This window comes from Takifugu flavidus, chromosome 4, assembly GCF_003711565.1.
Source record: "Takifugu flavidus isolate HTHZ2018 chromosome 4, ASM371156v2, whole genome shotgun sequence".
In the NCBI taxonomy this organism is placed as follows: domain Eukaryota; kingdom Metazoa; phylum Chordata; class Actinopteri; order Tetraodontiformes; family Tetraodontidae; genus Takifugu; species Takifugu flavidus.
Genome location: NC_079523.1, coordinates 6599227 through 6624587, shown reverse-complemented (window position 1 = coordinate 6624587; position 25361 = coordinate 6599227). Strand labels below are relative to the sequence as shown.

General features: G+C 43.8%; 3 protein-coding genes and 1 long non-coding RNA gene across 4 annotated transcripts; 3 read left to right on the top strand and 1 right to left on the bottom strand.

Annotated features, from left to right (window-relative positions):
• The first annotated feature begins 1665 nt into the window (after positions 1-1665).
• On the top strand, positions 1666-7984 carry sp7 (Sp7 transcription factor). The gene is made up of 2 exons (XM_057031299.1): positions 1666-4366; positions 5365-7984. The coding sequence occupies exons 1-2, from the start codon at positions 4331-4333 to the stop codon at positions 6709-6711; spliced, it is 1383 nt and encodes a 460-aa protein (XP_056887279.1). The 5' UTR covers positions 1666-4330; the 3' UTR covers positions 6712-7984.
• A 5876-nt stretch (positions 7985-13860) lies between these two features.
• Positions 13861-17370, top strand: tarbp2 (TAR (HIV) RNA binding protein 2). Its single transcript, XM_057029356.1, has 7 exons — positions 13861-14086; positions 14839-15153; positions 15258-15327; positions 15458-15575; positions 15748-15875; positions 16038-16233; positions 16321-17370. Exons 1-7 carry the CDS (start codon positions 14034-14036, stop codon positions 16476-16478), a joined length of 1038 nt encoding a protein of 345 aa, XP_056885336.1. The 5' UTR covers positions 13861-14033; the 3' UTR covers positions 16479-17370.
• On the bottom strand, positions 17242-24611 carry tespa1 (thymocyte expressed, positive selection associated 1). Its single transcript, XM_057029344.1, has 12 exons — positions 24362-24611; positions 22729-22892; positions 22008-22050; positions 21355-21395; positions 21006-21059; positions 20602-20641; positions 20327-20386; positions 20055-20150; positions 19541-19749; positions 18641-19464; positions 18195-18279; positions 17242-17759 (listed from the first exon to the last, which is right to left on the bottom strand). The coding sequence occupies exons 2-12, from the start codon at positions 22874-22876 to the stop codon at positions 17683-17685; spliced, it is 1677 nt and encodes a 558-aa protein (XP_056885324.1). The 5' UTR covers positions 22877-22892; positions 24362-24611; the 3' UTR covers positions 17242-17682.
• On the top strand, positions 21104-22798 carry LOC130523801 (uncharacterized). The gene is made up of 3 exons (XR_008950019.1): positions 21104-21440; positions 21836-21988; positions 22665-22798. It is a non-coding gene; the product is annotated as an uncharacterized LOC130523801 (long non-coding RNA).
• Positions 24612-25361: the final 750 nt, after the last annotated feature.

Genomic DNA, 25361 nt, shown 5'->3' with positions numbered 1-25361 from the left:
TTACTTTCTCTTTAATGCGATTACCGCCGTGTCTGGAGAGTGAATGTGCTGTATCCACTGCTTTAAACACAGTCTGTTGGTGGTTGCATTAGTCAAAACCACCAACATGCCCCAAAGTAGAGACAGACCGCTCATGCCAGTCAGGTCATTTTATTAAAATCATGCTGTCCCTCTTTCAGATCCAGCCCAAACAGGCCTTCGGAGCCTCCCGTCCGATGCCGCAATTTGGAGAAACAACAGCAGCGCAGATAAACATGATACGCGCCCTGTTTTCTTGCAGTCACTCTGTCTATACGTCTGTTATCCCCCACTTCTCTCGCTCTCTCATTTTCCGTTGACAAGCTCGCTGAATCTTTGACCACACAGCCTGGAAAAATAGCACGGAGTCATGCTGCAAAGCGAGCCTACCCCTGACCCCGATTCCCTCTCACCACATTTCCATCAGCAGCAAAATAAAACACATCTAATCATTTCGATTTTCCCCCTTCGTAACAGTATTATTAACATTGTTAATTTTTTGAGGGCTACAGCCCAGAGGGGAATGTCACGGGAAAGGCATTATGGCGAGATCCTGCGTTGATCCGTCATCAAACACGCTCGCTCGCTCGCCGTAACGACCTAACGATACCGAGACAAAACCGTCAACGTTGAGGCATTAAAACCCGAAAGTCACGTCAACATATAGAGGAAGTTCCATGAAGTTCAACTGCTTTGGTTACTGCTTTTTTTCCCCTTCTCGATATGCTTTTACTTGACCACTTGTCTGGCAACGCTTCCAGTCCTTTTTCAAGAAAGAACGGCTGCTGGATGAACTTGTACAAAAGTGCAGAAAAGGAAACAATTGAAGCGTAGCATAGGCTGAATGTTCAACCTGTGGAAGCACACTGGGATGAGCTCGTGTTATCAGTAAGTAACAATCCCAGACTTGATTTCAGACTTGGAGGATGAACTTCCTGCTTTAAGAGAATTATGGGTTTTCAATAATTAAGAGTCCAAATTAGATTAGAAAAACAGATCAGATTACTTTTCACTGTTTTGACCCCGTGAGCTGAAGCAAAGGATCAAACAGCAGAGAGCCAAAGACTAAAGTTAGAACAATGGAATTTGATTGTTTATTTCATTTGAACGTTGTTGCTTATGCAACGTAGAATACAATCGGCCAAGTACCGTGTATAGTGAAATACAGAGTTATACAAGAGTAAAAAGCTGGTCGCTGCCTACGAATGTGGAACTCCACAAAAGTATTGTTTCTTCACTCCGTCTCGCTGGGAGTGGCGCTCTTTTTCTGAATAACCAGAGGAATCTTTGCCAGCGCCAAAGTTACCATGACTAGAAAAATTGACCACCGCTGAACAGGAGTTGGTTGAGACAATCAATAGGATGTAAAGAAGACTTAGGGGGAAACCCAAAGCCTTCTTTACATTTACCTTATTTTTTTACATTTATAATTCTTTACATTTTCATTAATTTCTTTAGATTGATTATTCACACATGGAATAAGGACTAAAGTTATAAACAGGTTCATTATAATTTCCAAACTTTTCCAGGTTCAGAGATATGACAGTGTTTATTAATGTCTTTGTGGTGGTGGAATTTGGTTTTCTCACTAAAAAATTGCATTTGTTTAGAACTAAAGCAAACCGATCACATTTTTAACTACCTTTGTTTTTGCCAGATGTGAGTCTTGTGGAAGAATTTTGCATTTTTAACCACAATTAATGCAGTCAGTTGTACATCAATGAAGACTTTGCCGTGATCCTTTTTCCTGAGAAGATAGTTGATCTATGCATCCAGACTGGTCTCTGTATTTAAAATGCTCAGGATATCTTCAAATACCAAACATTTGCTGTCTAATAAAGATCTAGTGAAGTTACATTACGACAGTACACTTCAGGATCAGTCCAGTCTTCTATAAGGTTGCCACGGACCTCGTAGATCTCAGCACCAGAGATTCTTTCAATCAGCAATTTGAATCAAACTCCAAATTGGGAGATGAGATAAAATGAGGTAAAATACCACCATTGAAACATTGTGCTGCCATAGCAACCTAAATGGGAGCAGATGCATGACATATGCACAGGAGCATTGTCAAGTTTTATTCTGCAATTATTTGCTGTTTGTCAATCAACACACTGTGAAAAAGCTTCATATTTGCCATTTTTTGCATGTGCTAATGAGTTAGCAACAGAAATCCCTGAAACTAATACATGTGACAACTATCCATAAGAAGCATGTAATCAGTGCTGGGACACATAATTGTGCCCACCCAGCGCCCCAGTGTTCATCAAGCCTGCAGGAACCTACTGCAGGAACACAGAAACCCAAACCACATTGAGCAGAAAATAGTAAATAGAGCAGAGAAAGCTTTTTGAAGAGGCTGTAAAGAGTTTAACGTATTCTCTAATTAAAGATTTCACTTGCTATCTTTTGAAGAGACCTGTAAATGGGAACATGGCAAGGTTTTAGAGTAGTACAAGTCCTCTAAAAAATGGGGGAAAGCAATCCATGGGGTGGATGGAGTGCTCACGCTCATTCCCCTAAACAAAGTATAAAAGATAAAACACTGATTCACTTTAGGAAGAGAAGGAAGAGTTCACGCAACAGCACCCAGCCATGTGTCAAACCATGCCCCAGGTGGGAGGGAGAGGAAAGGCCACATTTTTCAAATATAAAACCCTTTTTCTTCAGGTTTACATGACCGCGAGCCTGGGGTGTGACAGCGATGGCAGCGGCCTTTGTTCCTCTCCTCGCAGGTCTTCTGGGATAAGAAAATAAAGCGCTGAAGGTCAGTTGGAGAGCAGACTGCCAAATATAGCCGCTGTGTTCCTGTGAGGGCCAGACTCTCCAGAACGACAAGCCCAACTCTGGCCGTGCCCTGTAATTGAGGAGAAAATAAGGACAGAAATTATATGTTTATTTTTGACAACAATTTTAATCTTCTGTGCTCCCCGTCAAGGAACGAGACGCCCACAAAAGTCGCTGAGAATCCGTCCCACTGAGACTGAAAGTTCTACTATTTCAAAATGAACCTGATGGATCTGCCAGGTTCTGCCAGTTTAGCTCAGTGTTATCTGTATTGGGCCAATCTTATCAGTTTTGATATCAGTGTTGTTTGACATCAACAACCTGCTCTTGACTGTCTCTGATGTCTGTGAACGCTACATCTAAAATGGCTAAAAATGCTGCTACGATCGAAATGTGCCCATAAAAACTGCTAAATGTTTTGTCACATTCTATTGCCGAAAATAAGGAGTCCGAAGGGAAAAAAAAAATCTCTGGCCGAATATTTTCCGAGGAACCAGTTTTAAGAATATTGTGATTTTGTTTTTTCAAAGCACATACCATATGGCAACATCTCTGGATATTGTTTTATACTGTATACATGAGTACATGCTCTTGTTTTAGACAACAAATGTGAAAGAAAATCGGCATTTAAAAAAGGAAAACCACCAAACTTTGATAGCCTCGACTCTAATTTCTCCCTTCTTTTAAAAACTAAACTAACTACATCATTGCGCCTCCTCGCCGCGCCGCGTTAATGCGTAATCTAGATCCACTTTATTGGAAGCAATAATCTCTTCTTTATTTTATTTAACGAGTCGGTCCTTTTCCTCAGCGCTCGTCTCTGCAAAACAGTCCCTTTAACCATCACAGTTAACGTCTAAAAAGGCAGTTAAATGCATTTGAGTATATTGGAAACAGAGGGAGAGGGTTGAAACCAGAATAATAAAGTTTCGGATGGAAACCACAGACTCCCTCAGCTTAATTTTTTTTATATATATAATTTATGTGGCGCAGGCCGAGGCTGTACATGCTAGTTCTTTATTTTTCCTCCCTCACAGGAAGACTGGGTTTTCACTTCTTATTTACAGAAATGACTATATTAGCGGGGAATATAATTTACAGCGCGCTCGTTATGAAGAGCTCCAACGACGTTAACCGTCTTTCTCCCCCCTTAGACTGCAGTCCGCTAATCCCAATGGAAAAAAAATAATGCCGGTGAAATTGAAATAATGTCAGCGTGCTGAGTGATGAGTAACCCATTCATGCATACACGTTGAAAAAAAAAAGGAATCGGCACAATGCGCTCGGGTTGGTGGGATGTCCCCTTCGCCATCCACCAATCTCCATCCACGCTCCTCCATTTCTGGGTTTTTATTGCCTCTTAGCAAGTCTTCAAAGAGCCCCCCGAGCCTGTAATTAGGGGGCGGGCTCTCGGGGCCTCAAAACACTTCCCCGCGTTGGCCCAACTTCTCCCAAAGTGTCCCGGGACTCTGAGCTGCGCTTCTCCCTCTCCCCTTCACTTCCTTTGGATTTTGTTTTCTCAGGGATGGCCGCATCTATTCTGGAGGTAGGGAATATAATTGTAAGTATTCTTTCATTCCTTCTTTCAAACTTTTAAAAAACCCTATAAGGTGAATTGCAATTACAGTAATTAAGGGGAGAGATAAGGCGACTTAAATTGAGCTGCTGACAGATTTTGTTTGAGCACAACGCAGCTTTGCCTTTTGCCTTAATGACATAAAGACTTCACCCAGGAGCCAAAAGAAAATTGGAATTTGATAACATGATATCTGGCACAGACACCAGGGGCTGGTTAGTGGTTGGAGGAAGGACTCCACAAGGATTGTAAGTGATAGACCTAAAGCTATGTGATGAAAAATGTTTAAAATTATTTAAAAAAGAAAAAAGAAAAAAAAAGCCAGGCGAACCAGGGGCTTGTGGTAAGAAAAGGAGAAAACCACTAATAACCTCTGAATGGGGTCTGAATGGAAACATCATGGGTAATAACCTTAAAATGATGATAATGTTTACATCATGGGCCAGGAATAAAATGTAAAGGATCGATTGTGAGGGGAAGTTCACATCACAATAATAAATTGCACTCTGATGAAGTTCTTTTAAATAAAATTCATTCTGAAGCACCCTGGCTCACACATAGAACGATCTTATATTGTGGCTTCTCCCTTATTAAAAACATTAATGCTCCAAAAAAATAAATAAGTAAAATGACAAGTTTAAAAAAGTTTGTCATATCCCTTAATAGTATAACTGGGGCACAGGTACAGTATATGATTGCACATGTTTATGAGATCGAGTCTACGAAAACGAAGCTTTACAGCCGACTTGAAACGACAAAACCAGGGAATTTCCTCCCCTGCAAAGCAAAGCAGAACCTTAGCGGGTGTAAACAGTCCCTTCCTGAAACTGCTCTGACTGCTCTGAAAACAGAGAGCAAGAAAAACCAGCGGTGGCCGTCAAACGTGTTTTTTATTAGGGCTGACACCGACAGGAGCAGCAGCAAGCGCCCATTTCCTGCCGACCTTCTCATTTGTTGCCTCTTGTCTCCTCCTCCTCCTGCAGGAAGATGCACGCTATGGCTCCAGTCCTCTGGCTATGTTAACTGCTACCTGTAACAAGTTCGGCAGTACAAGCCCCGTCAGGGATTCAGCTACACCTGGGAAAACCGGCAGCGCTATTCCAGTAAAAAAGCCCTACACTATGACCTCCGACCTCCAGGCGGCAAAGAATGGACGCGCCGCAGACGGCAGTGGCTTGGCGGACTCCTACACTGGCTCCTTCACCGCAGCTGGAGGAGGAGGCAGCGGGCTGCTTACCCCCACTGGAAGCCCCCCTCCTTCAGGCGGAGGGTACACTACAGAATACCACCCTTTCTCACACTCCTTCCAGACCTCTGGCTCCCAGGACCCTTCGCTTTTAGTGTCGAAGGCCCACGCAACAGCCGACTGCCTCACCAGTGTCTACACCTCACTGGACATGACGCACCCTTACGGCTCCTGGTATAAAGCCGGTATCCACCCTGGCATCACTGCCGCGCCAGCTAACGCCACGTCTTCCTGGTGGGACGTCCACCCCAACTCCAATTGGCTGTCAGCTACACAGCCCCAGTCAGACGGAGGTCTCCAGGCTTCGCTCCAGCCTGTCGCTCCCCAGGCCTCGCTGAGCCCGCAGCTGCCCAGCTACAGCACCGACTTTACGCAACTCAACCCAGCCCCTTATCCTTCTGTGGGACTGGGCTCCTCCTCACACCTCCTCCAGCCCTCCCAGCACATGCTGCCCCAGGACATGTACAAGCCCAAGCCTGTGGCAAGCACAGGGTTGATGGAGAGTCCCATGGGCCTGAAGCCTGCCAGAGGATCAGGGGGCTACAGCGGAGGAGGCGCACCCACCAGGTCTTCATGTGACTGCCCCAACTGCCAGGAGCTAGAAAGACTGGGGGCCTCGGCTGCATCCCTGAGGAAGAAACCGGTCCACAGCTGCCACATCCCCGGCTGCGGGAAGGTGTACGGCAAGGCCTCGCACCTCAAAGCCCACCTGCGCTGGCACACCGGCGAGCGGCCTTTCGTTTGCAACTGGCTGTTTTGCGGAAAGCGGTTCACCCGCTCGGACGAACTGGAGAGGCATGTGCGCACCCACACGCGGGAGAAGAAGTTCACCTGTCTGCTGTGCAACAAGCGTTTCACTCGCAGCGACCACCTCTCAAAGCACCAGAAGACCCATGCAGATTCTGCCATGCAGGGCAAGGCCGTGGCCGTGGAGGGCGAGACGGACCCTCGGAGCGAGGAGACCTCCGAGCTCAACAGCAGCGCCGTGCCCACCAATCCTGTGGCCGACCAGATTGCTGGCGGAGAGGAGAAGACCAGCACGCCCAACGGAGTGGAGAACAGCAGTGGGCTGTTGGAGATCTGACTGTAGATGTTCAACATGGAGGGCTCATAATTAGTGGTGACAAAATTCACCTTTAAATTAAAAAGACACTATTTTCGGCTACAAGCTATACGAAAGGACACCAAGTGGTGTTTGAGAGACTTGATAAATGACTGAGTACGATGCAGGTAGCGCTCACTTCTCTTTGTCTGGACCACAAACACAAACAAAGCGTGCACATGTGCACACATTTACATATAAATATGAGCGAACAAAACAATGACACAACATTCAGTAATGTACACACAGAAAGGAGGATGAGAACTGTGCAAGAACATACACATCAGCACTCTCTCATCACACATATGCACACACACGCACACATGCACACGCATACACACTTAGCCTATACACATTTTCTGCCTTTCAAATGAAGCAAACCACTGGGGAAATTTAATCTGCAGAAGCAGAAGGAAAAGAGCTCCGAAGCCACAAAAGGAAAGTACAGTAGTTTCAGAAGGAAACTTATGGTTAGAAAGATGAAGAAGGAGCATCGCATGCAGAGAAAAATCTGATTTACCGCTGAACTCTGATACTTATTCATTACTCTTGAAACAATCAGCCTTATTGCTTCTTGTTGCCAAAGACATTTTGATGTAAAAGGCTTTTTAAAAAAAAATTCATTTCACTTTTGTTTGCTTCTCATGTCTAATTTAATTACATATTTACATAAATAATCTAATTTATGTCTTAAATTATATAGTGCCTTGCATTCTGCAGGAAATATGATACCTGAAAATAATGCAAGGTGGTTGAAGCTGGCCAAAACAAAGATAATAAAGCATTAAATTAAGTTTTTTTTCTTATTTATTAGTTACTTTGGATGTTGGGAATATGTTTTAAAGATTTATTTATAGATCTTGACGTTAGCTGTTCATATAAACTATTTCTGTCTAATCTGTTAATTGTAAAGTCTTCCACAACTGGCAAAGCAATAGTTCACCTCTTATCCTAGTTTGTACATACTATATATTTACAACAGTATGTAGATATTCTTAGGTGTGCTATTTTTCTACTTGTTTAAAATGCATTGTTTTTTCCCCTAAATTTTTTTCCATCTTTTCATGTCAAACAAGAAGATCTTCACAATGACTCGGTCAAAGAAACAAGCAAGAGCTTCCTTTTTTTGGGAGGGGGGGATGGTTGTGAAACCAGTGTATAAAAGAGCATTGAAACGAACCTGACAGAAGGTAAACGTGTAAATTTGTCATGTTGTCGTGACATATTTGGTGCTTTTACAAGTAAAGACATTTGAAAAGGATTTTATTTGCCGGTGTTTTTCTTTGTACCACCATCTCTGCACACTTTATCCCCGCCTGCTCACTCACCGACGTTCTTCATATCTTATTATATTTCCATCTTGTCACAGCTAACCAAATAGTTTCATTATCTTCTGCAGTGCAAACAAAGCGGTGCACTGATGTGAGGTCTCAAATCTGCACAATGACCCCCTTTCAGGGAGCCACTGTAGTTACACTCAAGACAATTACTCCACTCTCCGGCTTGAGAGGGGCAATTACTGAGAGCGATGCGCAGGCAGAGTTTGAGGAGAGGAGAGATTAGGATGGGGGCTGCAGTTCTCTTGTTTATTGAGTAGGGTGGGCAAACAAAAGACGTCACTTAAGGAAGGATGCTGGACCAACGACGTGAGGCCGTAATGGACTCTGGCAGCCTGTGGCAGTTCTGGCCTGTCAAACGCCGGTAATGTCGAATGACATTTTCGGTGTTTGTGCAAGTCGCGACCTGTTGCGAAGTTTCCAGTCAAATCCTGGAAAAGCTATACTGCAGACTCATAAAAATACTTGAGATGGGTGGACTCGCCGTTAAAAAGGAGATAGCCTCGGGAATGAAAGCTATAGCACGCGTCCCCTCCAAGAGGATATAAACAGAGTGGATCTGTATTAGGATTGTTATCATCGGCAAGAAGCAAAGTGCTCAAAACTAATTCTTCATTATAACATTGTTGTTGGGGACATTTCTGGAGATGAGAGTTCCTTCTCCCTGAGGAGGTACATCGGGATCCCCATGAAGCTCACGACTCCCCTGTTATAACATTTACACTTCCCAGGCTGCATGGTTCCAATTTAGGGCTTCTAATGAGCTGTAGTTGAGGTCAATTTATATGAAACATCCCGGGGCCGACTCTGTCATCAGAGGCCGACATGTTTATGGTGGTCTGAAGTGGGCGCGTGGTCGAGTCCACGACATAAAAGGCAAGCGGTTGGGGGCGGGGGGCTCTGGCTAGGGTGTGTCAGGCCGGTGGGTGAGGGTGGGGTCGGAGGGGTTAAGAAGATGGTCAGCGGCTGCTGTTACTGGTGCTGTCTGGAGTATGAAAATACACTCCCTCAGCAGCGGTGGTGGCGCACTGCAGCCGTAACTTTATTTTTACTTGTTTTCTTTAGAAAGCCAGGAAACATTAAGTGTCGCTTTAAGTCAGGTCATAAAAAGAAAAATATACACAGAGTGACACAAGCAGGGCAGGAGAAGATGCTGGGAAATCTGTTCCGTGTGCTTTGCCCATATGTGCCACTGTGCTGCTTTAACAGGATCAAATGGCTGAATTAGTTGGGGCAAAGAAGGTTATTCCAGAAGATCCCGGACACACCTGTTAAAGTCGTCCAAACTAGCTCAAACTAAGATTTAATGTTCATTTGAGCTGTGATTAGTTAGACTCAGGAAGTGGGCACCAAAATTGATCAAAATGGAGTTAGAGTGTAAAAAGCACCTAAAGTGCACATTTTTAGAAAATATGCCTCACTTTAAAATTCCACATCTTAAGTAGTATTTTGGAGGTGGAAGAGACTATTATTACTGAAGGTGCTGCTGATCTAGATCATTCGGGATCTTCATAAAACTGACACTCACACTTCCTGATAATCAATACTGTGGATAAATGGCATGTTCTCTGCAGTTTTCAAATGAAATAAAAACAAAACAAAAAAATTAGGGGCAATAGAATAGCAGTCTTAAAATGTCAGTTGGTCTGAGATCTGATAGCAGGACCGTTTACCCTGGTCTGGGACTGTGAGAAGTGACTGCGCACCGACTGTAATGCTAATGATGCTCCCTTTCCTGTCATTATCTGGTCTTAACTGAGTAGTTAAGGAAAACAGTGGTGTGTGATGGGACATAGCCACAGGCACCGGTGGGGGGCTGCTAAACCTTATCAACGAACATCGGATGGGTACAGGCACTGGGGGCTGTGTTAGGGCAGGACAATAGCACAGGTGTCTGCAGGTGTGGCTGGATGTCTATGGAAGAATGGGAGGATGCCCAGAGGCTCAGCAGTCAGGTCACAAGTAAAAACAAGATAATGCCTTTTGTAGTCAAGAGAAACGGCAGAGTGACCCGAGTCAACCACAACGTGACCTGATGAGCACAGGAGGAGGTGGTGGAAGAAGAAAACATCACAGATAACAAAAGTCAGGAGGTAAAAAGGTCACGCTCGCCTCCACAGGTGTTCTTGTGGATTGACAATAAACCTACATGTAATCCAACGTTTTACCCAGCTGACACGGCAGCAGCCTCAGTTTGCTGCCAGAAACAGCCGAGTTTACAGGAAGGCCTGTCTCACTCAGCGCACCAAATGCAGCAGAGAATGAGGCATTATGTTTACGGGAACTGTGGGAGCCATGTGGGTAAGTCCGTGCCCCTTAAAAGAAATACAAATATTTAATGGCTTCCGAATGACAAATGACTTCCAGTGGAAAATTTAATAAATTTCACATCAACTCAAGATGGTTGTAATTCATTTAACACAATAGCAGCTGCTTCATTTCCAACATCCCTTTTTTTTCCTAAATATGGGACAATTTTAACTCATTACTTTGGATTTTTGAAAAACTCCTGATGGTTGAACAAACACTAAAAATTAGGGACCCTTTAGCTTTAATTTTCAGACTCATAAATGGCTATTTCATCCTTAAAATGCTTCCTATGCTGACTGAGAAGTGATGCCAACACATACTTGTATGCTTTTGTCATGCCACAGGTACATCCTTGCATGTTTTAAGTGCATGAAATGATTCAAAAGAGACAGTGCGGGATAAGGAGTGGTGAATAATGAGTTGAAACCAAAACTCCCAATGAGAAAAAGCTAGAGAAAACACAATGAGAGAGAGGGGAGAGAGGGAGAGAGAGGAGGGGAATGGAGGAAGAGAGATGCCACTAAAAGCATGGCGGTAAGTGAGAAATGAGAGGGCGGCCAAATAGCGAATGCATCTGGATTCGGATCAACTGAACGAGGAAACTTAAGAAGGAAAATGTGTCAGGGAGGAAGGATGGAGTTGAGAGAGACAGTAAGACAGAGAGGGAGAGAGAGAAATGCAAAAAGAGAAGTGAGTGATTTGGGTTGGAAGTGGGTTAACAGGGATCCAGGGTTGGCAGCATGTTGGTGGAGGAGTGTGGTGGTTCAGAAGTCCTCCAGCGCGAGGCGCCAGTGTGTCCGGCGGGGGCCCTGACCATGAGCTACCTCACCCCCCCAGAGCCACAGCCACAAACCCCTTCTCCCCTCCACCCTTCACCACCAGCAACCATCACCCATCCAACCCAAACCCCACTGGCAGGCAGCGCTTCGCTGAAGCTGCTGCTGTTTATTTAATATTCTGAAGAAATTGAAATATCCTTTTGGGTGAAGCGCATGCATACACAATTACAGCGCGCGCGCGCGCACACACACACTCACACACACTCAGGCATGCATGGCGGCATACACTCACACACATCACCACCACAATATATAAATAAATAAGGCAGAGTAAAAACATTCGCTTGGTCAGGGGCCAAAAGCAGAGTTGGAGAAACTCCTTTTAAAAAAATATATTGAAAAAAAATGGTGTTTTCAGAACACTAGAGGGAGGAGTGTGACCGCCTGGCGTGCACGCTGACCGAGGAGGCAGTGTTTCATGAGGGGGGGGGGGGGGGGGGGAAAGAGAGGGAGGGGGGAGAAAGAGAGGGAGGGGGGAGAAAGAGAGGGAGGGGGGGATGGCGGCACTAACAACGTGTCAGACGAGAGATCAAAAAATGGCTCTCTTGCTGGTAGTGAAATGACAATCTTATCGTCATGCAAAGAAACGGCACAACACCACTACGAAAATGAACTTTGCGACTGTGTGTGGTCCCCGTGTGAGAGTATGAGGTGTTAAATGGAACACACACAGGCAGGCCCAGCCTTCACGGTGACGGCCATTCCCGCAGCTGAAACCTGTGGTTCAACTCTGACCTTAACTCGCCATTCGATTCCTCCCCTACCCTCGAGTTTTTCACCCTGAAATTTAAAGATAAAGCTGCGGGGCCCGCATCTCTTTGCCCCAGGATAATGGTCAGACCTCACAAAATGAATGAATAATATAACTTGGCGCTCCATCTGGACGCACACACACACACACACGCACACACACACACACACACACACACACACACACCACACACACACACACACACACACACACACACACACACACTAACACAGAGAGAGAGACTCTGGTGATTAAAAAACAATTCCTCCAGACAGAAATCCCTTAAACAGCCTCTGGTTTTGAGCTTCATGATATCCCCCTTCTGTCTCCTCTCCCCCTCAGCAGCCACCAACCGCTGCTGCTGCCAAAAATAACACAGGAGCGCCACTCGAGCCTGTGCCTCACCACAGCACAAGTTGGCCGCAAGAGAAGGATCAAAACACACACAAAAAAGGAAACACATTATATTGTGGAGGGGGGGGGGGCAGTCATACAGCTCCACGCTTGAAGATATGTACTGATGATTTTGGCAAGCAAAGAACCACACGCTCATAAAGCATCCCGCCAGGACGGGGGGGGGGGGGGGGGGGGGGGGGGGGGGGGGAGGAAAGTGCGTATGGGTGCGCGTCTACGCGCAAGCACTCGTTGGATGGACTGCGACTGCTGAAATTGCATTCATTTCTGATCTCATTCTGTCAGTGATTCGACCACAGGCTCAGTGAAGCACTTACATTATCATGTTATGGGTCAATAAATTAGAGCCTTCGTTGACAAATGACAGCCCGGTGAACAAAGCAAATTAGTGCTGAAAACATGACTAATGAGCAGGAAGGGTATGCTGAGGGGCTCATATAAATCACGGGAATCTGATTGCAGCTTTAGGAGCGCAAATAGGAAAGAACTTAACTCATTGTTCACTTTGTATTACGCTTGGCACCGCCGGCTTCCACAGCGACACGCCAACGACCGAAACCATCAGAGTCCGAGCCTTACTTTAACAGGGGCCAACGTCGATTTACAAGCAAACCATGCAGAGATTGCCCGCCGAACCACAGAAATAAAGGAAATGATGGAAAGGTGGAAAATGTACTGAAATATTTTATAGCGGTCCTGGCACCAAAAGTTGGTTCAAAACTGCCTCGTTTAGACGAAAAAACCTTTACCATTCATAGTCTCTTTTTTGAGAGAAAAGAGATCATCCTAAGTACTCAAAGTTATGTTGCGGTCAATATATCCCAACCTGCACTGTGTAAATGGATATTTCAAATAGAATCGCAGTAGCTTTTCTTATTATTTTATTTATGATTTCAGTGTAATTTTAATACACGCTACGATTTGTACGTTTTGGCTTTTAAAAAAACAACAAAAACAACTCAATTTCTTTTAGACTTTTTGAGATTGTCTAGATGTCATAATGGATTAGGCTAGCTCCGGGGTGCAAAACTAAATAAAACACCTTGGTTTTATCATTAACACTATTCGAGCGGTTGTATAGGACAAAAAAGGTCTGGGAATATTTGTCTATTTTTCACTTTATTTCCGTGCTCCTGTAGTTCAGTGGATGACTGATGTCATTTAAGTGGCGCAACCTAACGCTGCAGAATCTGCGCAGATTACTGACCTTTTGCCTCCCTCTGCTGGACACTCTTGGTCATAATTGTGATTTGTAGTCGGTGTCCTGGCGGCAGGTCAATTCTCCTATTTAAATTAGTTGTTCATTCCTTCATTTATTACAAGTGACTGAACAATCTCATTTGGGTAAATAAAAAAGAGAAGATAGAGACTAACATAATTCAATTGAGTTAGTAATAAGACGTATTTCCATCAAAACAAACGATTATTCTGCGGGCCAATGAAAACGCAGAGGTCGTGGAGGCCTAACTACGTCATATTTGTGCGTCGAAAACATCAGGCTTCTGTCGGAGCTGATGGGGTCTTTGGTCTGCTCTTCGGGTGTTGTTGCTTCATTGTTTGACTGAAAAATATCGTCAAATGAAATCAAGTGTCTGTCTTGGTCGGGGGGTTAACAATCCGAAACCGATCTGGTCTGTCTGTGTGAAATAGGGAATGAACGACGAGACAGCATCGGACAGCTGGAAGAGAAACTCCGGGTGCTCCAGGTGCGGTTTCGAGGAAGCTAAGCTAGTGTAATGTTAGCTTAGCGGCTAAATATGGGCTCATTTAATATAATATCCTTTTATATCCCATCTCCCATCTCATCTTATTAGTTTTTTCTTTAGAGCCAACACAGCGACATCACTGAAAACGAGATAGCTCTAATAATTCCTTATTTTAATAACTACTACTTAACTATTCTAGTATTGCTGGTTGTAATCATATAGACTTTGGTTAAAATAATTTTTAACATTTGTACCTAGGCAAACAAATTTGCAAAACGTCTTACCTTTAATGTGTTCTGACTCGATAAATACAAATAAATAATTGAATCGAATGTAGATATGGACAGCCTCCCTTGTTTATGTTGAATGTGCATAATCATAAAAACCTTTCATGGGTACAAGTTCGTACCACTGGAAAAAGAGCAAAATCCCTAAAGCAGAGTTTCATTGAATGAGGACTTAGGGACCTTTTAAAGTTGTAAGCACTTTTATTTTGAAAATGTATTTCGTGACTACTGTCGTAAAGATCATTGTCAATATTAATGACAGATATGCGACTGTCAAATATCGTTTTTACGGGGTAGAGTGACATTTTCTTTACAGATACAGAACAGTATGGCAATTATTGGTTAAGATAAAACCTACAAAGAATGTTTATGCAGTAGTCAAACATTTTAATGAGTATTGAGTTTTACAAGTACAATAAACTACACATTGTTATAGCTGAATTGTCCCTGTTGAAATCCTCTTAGTATTGAGCAAATGCTGGCTGTGAATCCCGGAAAGACACCTATCAGTCTGCTGCAGGAGTATGGAACGCGGATAGGTAAGACCCCAGTGTACGACCTGCTGAAGGCCGAGGGACAGGCCCATCAGCCCAACTTTACATTCCGCGTCGCTGTCGGGGAGATCAACTGCACTGGCCAGGGGCCCAGCAAGAAGGCAGCCAAGCACAAAGCAGCTGAGGCTGCTCTAAAGATGCTTAAGGGAGGCCTCGGAGGCCCTGCTGGATTTAGTGTTGGGGCAGACGGATTTGTTGAGGTCGACGTTTCTACGGATGGGGACAGGTATATCTGTGTATTATGTGTTCTTGCCTCTCCTTTTCTTTACACTCCGAATGAGGTTGGACTGTGCGTTATTTATGAGTTCCTCTTTTATGTGTTTGTCTCAGCTCCCAGTCAGAGATGAAGACCTCAGGCAGTTCACAGCAGACCGAATGTAACCCCGTTGGAGCTCTGCAGGTAAATAACTTGTGCATCCCAATGTTTGGGTTGGCAGTTTTTTATTTTTGGATTGTCATTCTCAGTGTGTGTTTAGCTATAGCTGTGTAATTGTTTTTACGTTATTACTTGGCTCTGTTTATTTGGTCAGGAGTTGGTGGTGCAGAAAGGGTGGCGCTTGCCAGAGTACACAGTCACCCAGGAGTCTGGGCCTGCACATCGTAAAGAGTTCACAATGACCTGCAGAGTGGAGAGATTCGTAGAAATTGGTAAAATGCATTGAGTTTGTGTCGCAAAATGATGCCGCACAAACCTTTTCCCATCAATACAGCGAAATGACTGTGTTGACCTCCATTATTCCACATCATTATTTTGTTGACGCCGTAAATATTCATGCCCAGTTACAGCTCAGTTCTTACTCAGCCTCCGTTTCCATTTCAGGAAGCGGAACCTCGAAGAAACTAGCCAAGAGGAACGCAGCAGCTAAAATGTTATCGCGTATACACGATGTCCCGGTGGACCTGAGGACCAGCAACGATGCTGAAGCAGAAGATGATACCTTCAACATGGTGAGTAACCAGTTCAGAAGAGCTCATTAGCTTCCTGCTGTGCACGTCGTTTACAACAGGACAGGCAGAACGATGCTCCGGTAATTTATAAATGCCTTGCCGTCATTTTTAACAGCACGTTATGAATTCCTTTAACCGTCTTTATTGCTGCTGCCCACACAGCACACGGGGAGCAGGGCCGAGTCCGGGAAAAGTAAAAGCTTCAGCTGCACGTGGGACTCTCTGCGGAACTCTGCTGGGGAGAAGATCCTCCAGCTTCGCAGCCACCCTCTGGGCATTCCCACTGACTCCAACTTCTGCTCTCTGCTGAGCGACTTGTCCTTGGAGCAGCGCTTTGATGTCAGCTACCTGGATCTAGGTGAGTTGAGGGGCAGCGGCGGGTTGACCACGTGTAAATATCGAAAAGCATTGGAAGGAAAACAATTGTGCTTCCTTCTTGTTTTAGAGGAGCGCAGTCTGAGCGGCCTGTGTCAGTGTCTCGTGGAACTGTCCACCCAGCCAATCACAGTCTGCCACGGCTGCGCTTCGAGTACGGACGCCGCCAGAGCCAGCGCAGCCCACAATGCACTGCAGTACCTCAAAATCATGGCGGGAGGAAAGTGATGTTATCTACCTGAGCTTATACTCACCATTCCACAATGTGGTAATGAACCTCTGGAAGAAGGAAGCACTTTTCTGACGGAATTCGCACGACGTCAATTACCTCAGATTAATTTTTTAAATCTTTTTTTGAAACCCCCTGAACTTTTATTTGCTCACATTTATTACCGACTCGCAAAGCCAATCGCAGGCCCTGCTCAGAGTCGTTAAGTTCCCCAAAAACTGCAGACAAATTCTAGATATGAAACGTGGAAAAGGGAACGGAGCTTTTTATCAATTGGACTGTGGATTCGACATGTTCTGCGTTGCATTTGATCCCTATTGACAATAATCAAAGTGTGCAGACTCAGGGACAGAAACAATGATGGCAACTGACCCCAGAGGAGATTTCCTTTAAAGACTGCCACAGTTCTATGAATTTTTGGAATGTTGCCTAAATTGAAACCCTAAAACCTCAAACAGGCATGCGCAACGCTCGGAATGGGCCCTGAAGAGTTGAATTTGGACATTTTTTCCCTGACGCTCTGGATTAGTCAGGCAAAACTCGGATGAGCTGAAATAAGTTTTACACTTTCCCCTATATCCAGTACACATGAAGCTAAGTAATGATTGTCAGTCGTTATTGTGGGACATTTTATAAGGTGTCGCACATGTCTGTCGGAACATATGGATGTTTTTTTTTTAAACATACAGAAAGCATCTGTTAAAAACAATGGGTAAAAGGTTTGTGAATACTCTTTAACAGATCAGCACGATTGAGATCACGAATGGTTTAAATGACTTTTAATGATTAACTTTATTGACACCATGTATGTGTTTGGGATGTGTATCTGTGTATTGTATTTTCCATATGAAATTGGTTTGGTTTCTAATAAAACTTGACTGCCAAATGTTACCCTGACTTGAATTGCTGTTCTAATGGTCTAATTATAAGCTCACCAAGATGTTAGGATAAATTTATAGTTCCATTTGTTTTATTTTTTTAATCACTGTGTGCTTTTAATGTGCTTACTATTGTTCTTATTCTTGTTCTTACTCTTGTTCGCTGCTGAAGTCTGATCCAAAGCTGTGATGCTCTGGTTACTTGTCCAAGGTGGGATAGGCTCCCGCCAAACCCCAAACATTACTGCAAAAAGCAGTAGAAGATGGACAAAATCTTCCATTAAGCAAAATATTCCTGGTGCTAAAAGGGAGATCTCTTCTTCTGTTAGAGCCTTGATGAGCTGATTTCGTCCTCCGCGTACCCGCTGCTGTCTGAGTGAGTGCTGTCACCATGGTCCACTTCTGCAGAAACACAGGGACCTTTAGCTACATGTGCTGCATCTTTGGACCTAAAAGACGGATGATCTGATCCAACATGTCTGACCTCAATACAACACTTATTTTTTTTTGCTGATATGGTGTGTAAACAGCAGTGTGATGCTGCTATAACAGCTAACTGCTAACTGTTGACAAATTATACATAACACTTTAAGAACTGTTAAAACTGTGTGTGTGTGTGTGTGGGGGGGTATTTTCTCACTATCTTCACAGTTTTCAAATTCTAAAAAACGAACTCCTGTCACAGACAAGTAGACCGACGTAGCATAAGACATGCAGGCATCCTGATGGCATCACTCACTTTAAACATATATGCAACATTGTGAGCTTCTATTATTTTACATATTATTCTACAAAAAACTAAATAAATGTACATTTTTACTGCATTGACTAGCCTACCATAGTAATGGCCTTCTTTGGACGGCGGGGATGTTTCTTGTGTTCTTTCTAAACATCTGAAATCATCTTCTCCAGCACTGTGCACCTATGGAGACAACATATCTGAAGTCATCACGTGTCTGTTTTTGACTCTTTTACTTCCCACATCTTTTAATTTAGTTTATTTGCACACCTTTATTTGCACTTCTTTGTTTGTATTGCTTAACTTCGTGCCAAAAAACGTAACAATTTCCGTGTTCCTATTTTAGATAGATGTGTGTGTACAGTACACACATATATATACACAGAGGAAGAGAGAATGTCAATAGATTTCTAATATAGTCTTTTAAAATTGTTAAATATTTTATGTACTGTAGAGCAGATTGTTTTGATATATTTTTTTGCCATCTTATTGTAAAAGTTACAATGTACATAGAATGCACGTTATTTTTAAATGAATAGCATACCTCCTCAAGCTCAAAGGAATTCACTTTTTGCAGGTTACTGGAGATGGACCCATGGTTCTGGTGGGCCGGAGAAGGTTGGGTTGGATTGTCCTGGTCGTGTTCAGAGACGACGTTCGGCATAAACGAAGGGAAAGATGATGCGTCTTTGCGTCTGGCAGAGCAGATACAAGAGGCCGTGTTTGGTTTTGGCCTGCAGCAGGAGAGAGGCTCCTCTGGGGCCGCCGTGGCGGCTGGTGTCCCAGTCGGCTCGAGCTTTTGCTGACATAAAGGACACTGATTGTCTCCCCTGTCCACTGTTTCTAACGACAGAGACGTTCTTGCACCTTGAGTCTTGTTGTCAACACCAACTGCTTTGTTAGAATTTCCATCCACCACAGCGTTTTTATTGTTAGTGTAGCAACTTTTAGGTCGACTGTGAAGAGTATCCGAGGCCAAATGCACATCTGCAGTTGAATTAATCCTATTAGATTCTCCCAAATTGAGATTCTTCGCCACCCTAGGCTGGACCGTCTCCTGGTCAAGCTCTCCAACATCAGAAAGACTGCACCTTTTTTTGGGAGATGGCTGCGGAGACGTGGATTCTGATCCTCGCGGGGAGCCTGTGTAGAGGCACATTTTGGAGACGGTGTCCTTTAACCTCTCAACCGGAGAGCGCGGCTCGCTGCGGATGCTGCTTCTGAAGCGTTCCATCTTCTCCACAGGAGAGGAGTAGAACGTAAACTCTGGCGGGGCCAGTTTTTGTAGCGGAGTGCGCGACACGTGAGAGTAGAGTGAGTAGAAAGCGTTGGCCATCGCTGTGAGCACCTGCACCTGCCGGAAACGACCTGAAAGACGCCAAGAAAAAGGTCATGTGCTAACCCTGCAATCTTCTCAGGAGTGGGATTTTAAAGAATGCCTTACTAGCAAGGGTGAGGCTGGGGTCTTCATCTCGTATACGCTGTAGCTGAGACTCCAGAAAGCCTCGGAAGTTGATACCCTTAGCCTCGGAGGGAAATGTGAAGAAACGGGAAGGGATGCGGATGTTGAACTGCGGCTCGTCATAGCCAAAACCCAGCTCAAACAGCGTCTCCTCGGGGTCCTCTGCATACAGACGCAGGACGTCCAACACGCTGCCGTGCATGTGAGGAAAACACTTTTTAACACTATTGATCTCAACTGAATGTGGGTAATCAGCCATGTGTTATTCTTCATTGTGAAAAGAGCTGTAAATGCTTTACGATGACAAAAGATACCAATAAATAAAGAAATGCTTTAAGATGACAAAAAAGACACGAATAAATATATGTGAAAATCTTTCTATAGATAAAACATTATATAGAAATAGAAGGAGAAAAAGAAAAGTAGTGGGGACCCCATGCTGTAATATTAGTAATGACAATATTAATAATAATAAATATCAATAGTGTCACCTCACCTTATCCTACTGTTAGAAGTGGAGGAGGAGAGGCAGCTGGACGCCGTGCTGTAGCCCATATTCACCGCTGGCAGACATAAGGCCTGACGAGGAGTACTGGTGACGAGAGGCCAATGTTAAAGCCTCTGAATACCATGAAAGATAATCCACATTCTTAAGAATGCGCCTTAATCATAGTACACATAACACCTCAGAATGGCAACAAAAACCTTTCTGCTGACAGTTCAAACACAATGCCTCTATGGTTTATATTACGCCGTTAAAAGGAAGACCTGGTGAAGAGCGTGTGATGACTTTGTGTGGAGGAATGACCCAGCGCGATACTCGATGGTCTGCAGAGGAGTGAGGACAGAGAATGACAATATAACTGTCATTTAAATAGAGCCAAACATGACTATAACCAAATAAGTCAGCTAATCATGCAATAAATGAGGGAAATCTTCTGCAGTCTCTGAACCGGTCAGGCAATAAAAGTTAAAGTCAACACACCTAAAGCCTAAAACTGCAGTCATAAATTTAAGCAAGAGAAAAGAGATAGGCCTCTCACCCAGATGCAGAAAGAATCTCTCCGCCATTCAATATAGACGCTGAAACAGAGGAAAACATGCTGAAATCTTCATTTGTATTCATCCCCTTTTTCAGGTCTTCAGACAACCTTCTAACCCTACTGTGATACACGCAATACCAGAGCTCTTAATCTCACGGAAGTCACCATTTCAAGTTTTCTTACCTACCTGCTCTGTAGTGTCAGCACCAGTAATAAAAGTTGGTATATGGTCAATTAGTGCTCTCACAGAACTCCAGTAATGTCAAATAACAAGCATCCATCAGTGTGAGAAGTCGTGTTCTGATCAGTCAGAAAGGTAAGTCACTCAAGCGTTTGCTCTCCTGGTCACATGACCATCTTTAAACATCAAAACATGCAAATACAACACTCAGAAATAAACTTACCATCAGCACCAAGACTCAGCTCAGTGTCAAAGTGTTCGGCTTTCAGCGCAGACTCTGAAGACAGGACACACGGATGTGCTTAAATGTAAGTGTATTTCAGCTTTTTGAATTTGTTTTAATGCTTAATAAATCGTTAAAATCAACTCAAACCAGACACACAAGCCCAAATAATGGTCTGCAGTACAGGACATTCATCATTTTATTAGGGTCACAGAATCTTCACATATCAACCTCCCTTTGAGGGAATCTTTAATCAAAATGTTTCCCGTGTCGTAGTCATGCAAAGGTGGAGTTGATGTGCAACCAGTATGACAACTGCATCGCTCTCATCGTTGCCATTCAAACTCACCGAAACTCAGGCGACTTAAGTTTTCCGAGGTGACCTCTGACCTGTGAGACATAACACAATAAGCAACACATGAACGCAGCATATCAGTAAGTAGTATTTGCATGTGTGTTCTGTAAAATAATCAATGGAATTTGCATAGATTGCCTGCAGCGGTCAAGCGACAGGGCATGACTGTTAAACTGTGTTTAGCTGTTTTTATAATAAGCCCTGAAACCCTTTTGCTGTGTCAACGCCAGCACGTCGATCTTGATCTGGACATCATAGAGTTTATAGAACTTGTAAAAGTGTAGCGTCATTTCCCCCCATGCACTTCCTGACTTGGGTGGTGTTTAGATCCTTCTTTTGATTGCTGATAAAGTATTCTTAAAGTAGCAATTGCAGTTTTCATTTTAAAATTATTTTGCTTATTCTAGTTTTATGGAACGTCTAAAACTTTGTAATTGCTGATAGTTGCAATGAAAACCTTTTCTTCCTTTTGCAGATTACATTTTAAAAAAAAATGCTGCGGCTAACAAACCACATGATCTTCCTGGAACACACGGCTTCACAGACTTTCCACTTTCTGCTCTTCTAAATGAAGCCGTTTCCATTGACATCTCAGCCTTTACATCAAAAACACAAATAAAAAACAGAGGTAAAGGTAAAGGACTTACCCACAACTTAAGAGCCAGTTCTCAATCTTTCCACTGATGCATCCTGTGGGGGGGAAAAACAAGAAAAATTCAACACTGACGCTTTGCAATAACATTCAACACACCTGTTGAATGTTATTAATAGTCTATGTAATCTTTTCACCACACTGCAAATATAACAATAAAAACTGGGTCAAATGAAGCTTTACCCAGAAACCTGTTATAACCTAACATTTAGAATCTAATACTGTAGCATAAGTGGTCAGTCGGATTCTCGTTGATTCTGACTGGTAACAGGAAGATGTGCACTCATGTCAAACGCTGCCGTTGGGGCATAATGCTGCCACTTGGACAGCATCGTCTCATTTATGTCTGTCAGGTGTGAGAACCAAAACCACAGTAGTAAACATCCACATTAAAAAGTCATGTTGTATCCAGGCTGTTGTGGTTATGTCCTCGACAACAGCCATATTAGGCTGTATTAAAGTTGTCAGATGCCGGCTTCACTGCTGGCATAAAAGGCTAATGTCTATTTGTATTGCTGCATATCTTTGCAGCCAAATGTGGTTTCCTTCCCTGAATGATGATGAATATTCAGCTTTGTAAAGAACTCCTACTGGAGGTTGTGACTTCTCTGTACCTGAAAAGCCGCTGACGCAGCTCTACTTTCTCTTCCAGGTTGCTTTAAACCTGTAAATATTAACTTTTATCATGCGCGGCTGAAGGGTATTCATACTCTCACCATCAGAAAACACGTCGTCGTCAACCGTGGAGGCCGACGAGAGGCTGCACAGTCGTCCCGGGGAGTCCCGTTCCTCCAGAGTGAGCCATTGTCGGCTGCTGTTGATCCAGGCTCGCCGCCTCACTGCAGATGATGGACTCTCCATCATTTCAGTTCACAGACAGCTGGAAAACAGGGAGGGTTGATTAAATGTTAAACCAGTCAATATGTAATCATCACCTTTACTAAATCATCATTGTGCAAACACAAGTGACACTTCCATGTTGTCTGTGTAGCTTCTCAATCATCCAGGTCATCATATCCAAGGTAGTTTTCTCTGTCAACTGGACTGTGTTTCGTCTCTGTGAAGACGTTTCGCCTTCTCCTTTAGGTGTAGGTGGACTGCTGAGTCCTGGCCTGAAGAGGTGGCGCGTCTGTGTTGTGCCATTCTTCTGTGGAGAGGTTGCTTGGTTTCCCCAATGTACAGTTCCTTGCATTCCTCCTGACACTGTACAGCATAAACAACATTACTTTGTGTTTTGGTGTCTTGTCCTAATGGACACCCCCTAAAGGGATCAATAAAGTACTCTGATTCTAATTCTGATGTACTAACCTCTGTCTGAGAGTGTTGCTGGGTTTGAACTGAACTGGTATGTCGTGTTTCTGGAGGATCCTCCTAAACTTCTCAGAGACAGATGGGGGATCGAGACGCTGTGGCGTTTGTTTCTCTCCTCCTCTCCTTTGCTGGGGTCTCGTTTTCTTTAGGTCTTGGTGAAGGCCCAGTCTGGGTAGCCACATGTTTTTGTCTTAATGTGGTCCTGTTCCTTCTTCCTGCCTTGGGATGTGGTGGGTATTTCTCTGGCCCGGTGTTGGAGAGTTCTGATCACTCCCAACTTGTGTTCCAGTGGGTGGTGAGAGTCAAACTGGAGGTACTGGTCGGTATGTGTAGGTTTTCTGTAGACTTCGATGGTGAGATTTCTGTCCTCAGTGATCTTGACTGCGCAGTCCAGACAGGCCAGACTGTTTCCTTTTACATCTTCCCAGGTGAATTTTACATGCTCGTCTGTTTTGTTTTGGTGATTTGATTTGTTTTAATTGGAAGCGTTCTCAAATCTGAAAAAGCCTTCTGGATAGAAGGCGAAACGTCTTCACAGAGAAGAAACACAATCCAATTGACAGAGAAAACTACCTTGGATACACTTCCATGTTGGGTTCCTCAGAAAACCCCCTTCTACTTATTTTGTCCGCGGTCACAAACAACATTCAACATGTCATACAGGCATACATTGCATCCAATTTCCCGTTGGCTGTGTACAATGTCTAATTTCCTGAGGTCAACAACTCATAAAAGCATATAAATTTATAGTATAACTTGATATGTATCACAAAGAGCAGGCTATGAATACACAATGAGATATCTCCTCAGTGGATCAGTAAATGATATTTTAAATGCCATAAATGTGGTCCACACATGTCACCCTTTATAGACTAGACGTTACTGCTGTACTGCTGATCATTTTTGTAATATAGCTCAGGATTACTCCGGTTACTTTGACTGATAAATCCAAATCGGCGGTAAGTTGCGCCTGATACATTTGAACCTTAAACCACACTTTGTCCATAAGTGCTGTTAGAGTATAAGAGCTCTTATTACCCTCATAGGTGCAGGTTTCTGTTCTGTCACTGGCGCCCTTCTTTCATTTCCTGTTGTTGCAGGCTCGAGTGCGTCAACTATCTTCGATTGTGAGATATATGTTTTTTTTTTTTTAAAAGGCTAAATCTCACCGTATCTAGACTTTTCTCTCCTTTCTCCCCACTCATTTACTTGCTATTAAAACTTGCTGGCCGCATCCCCCTGATTGGCGTCACAACTGCGGCTGGATGTGCGTGTGATGAGGTGTGAGCGGACCGATAGGAAGTGACTTTGCAGCAAATGTAATTTATCAGCAGCAGCAGCAGCAGCAGCAGCAGAGGGTGCAACCCGCCGGAAAATTCAATCAATTTAATTACATTTTAAAAGAAAGTTAAAATGAACTGAGCATTTAATTACACGACATCTCCTAATCCGTGCAATCAGTCATGAGTCAGGTTGCCAGGTTGTGGTTGGACAGGTTTGTCCTCTGGAGCCATATAGTCTAATATACTCGTTATATTCCGTTTATTCGACTTAAGGAACCTTTCTACATCAACATAATGCGAGTTATACAAACACTTTTATTGCAATAATAATTCACACACTAAATGCACCTTAAGCTTGACTTGACAAAACATTTTGACTCACTATTCCAGAATACTGGACAGCAGCTGGACCCAGCCCACATTGAATAATTGTGCTGATTATATCAAATTTGTTAGAGTCAGTGCGTGCTTGCTGCCAGATGGCGTGCACGGACTAATAAAGAGAGACGAGTGATGGCCTTGGGTCGGTGCTGCCTCTGAGCCCGGACTCCACCTTCTGCCCTGTTTACATGGGCACATGTGCTTCTTCACTGACAAGCCCCTCGCACATCCCAGTTTCAAAAAAACCCTCCCACCCAAGAGCCATTTTCTCCTCCCAGCATGTTCGCAGCCAGTGTGAGCTTTCAGTGACATGGTGATTCTTCTGCTCCGGGACCGACGCCTCCCGCCTCCGAGCTGTTTCCCAGCCCACATGG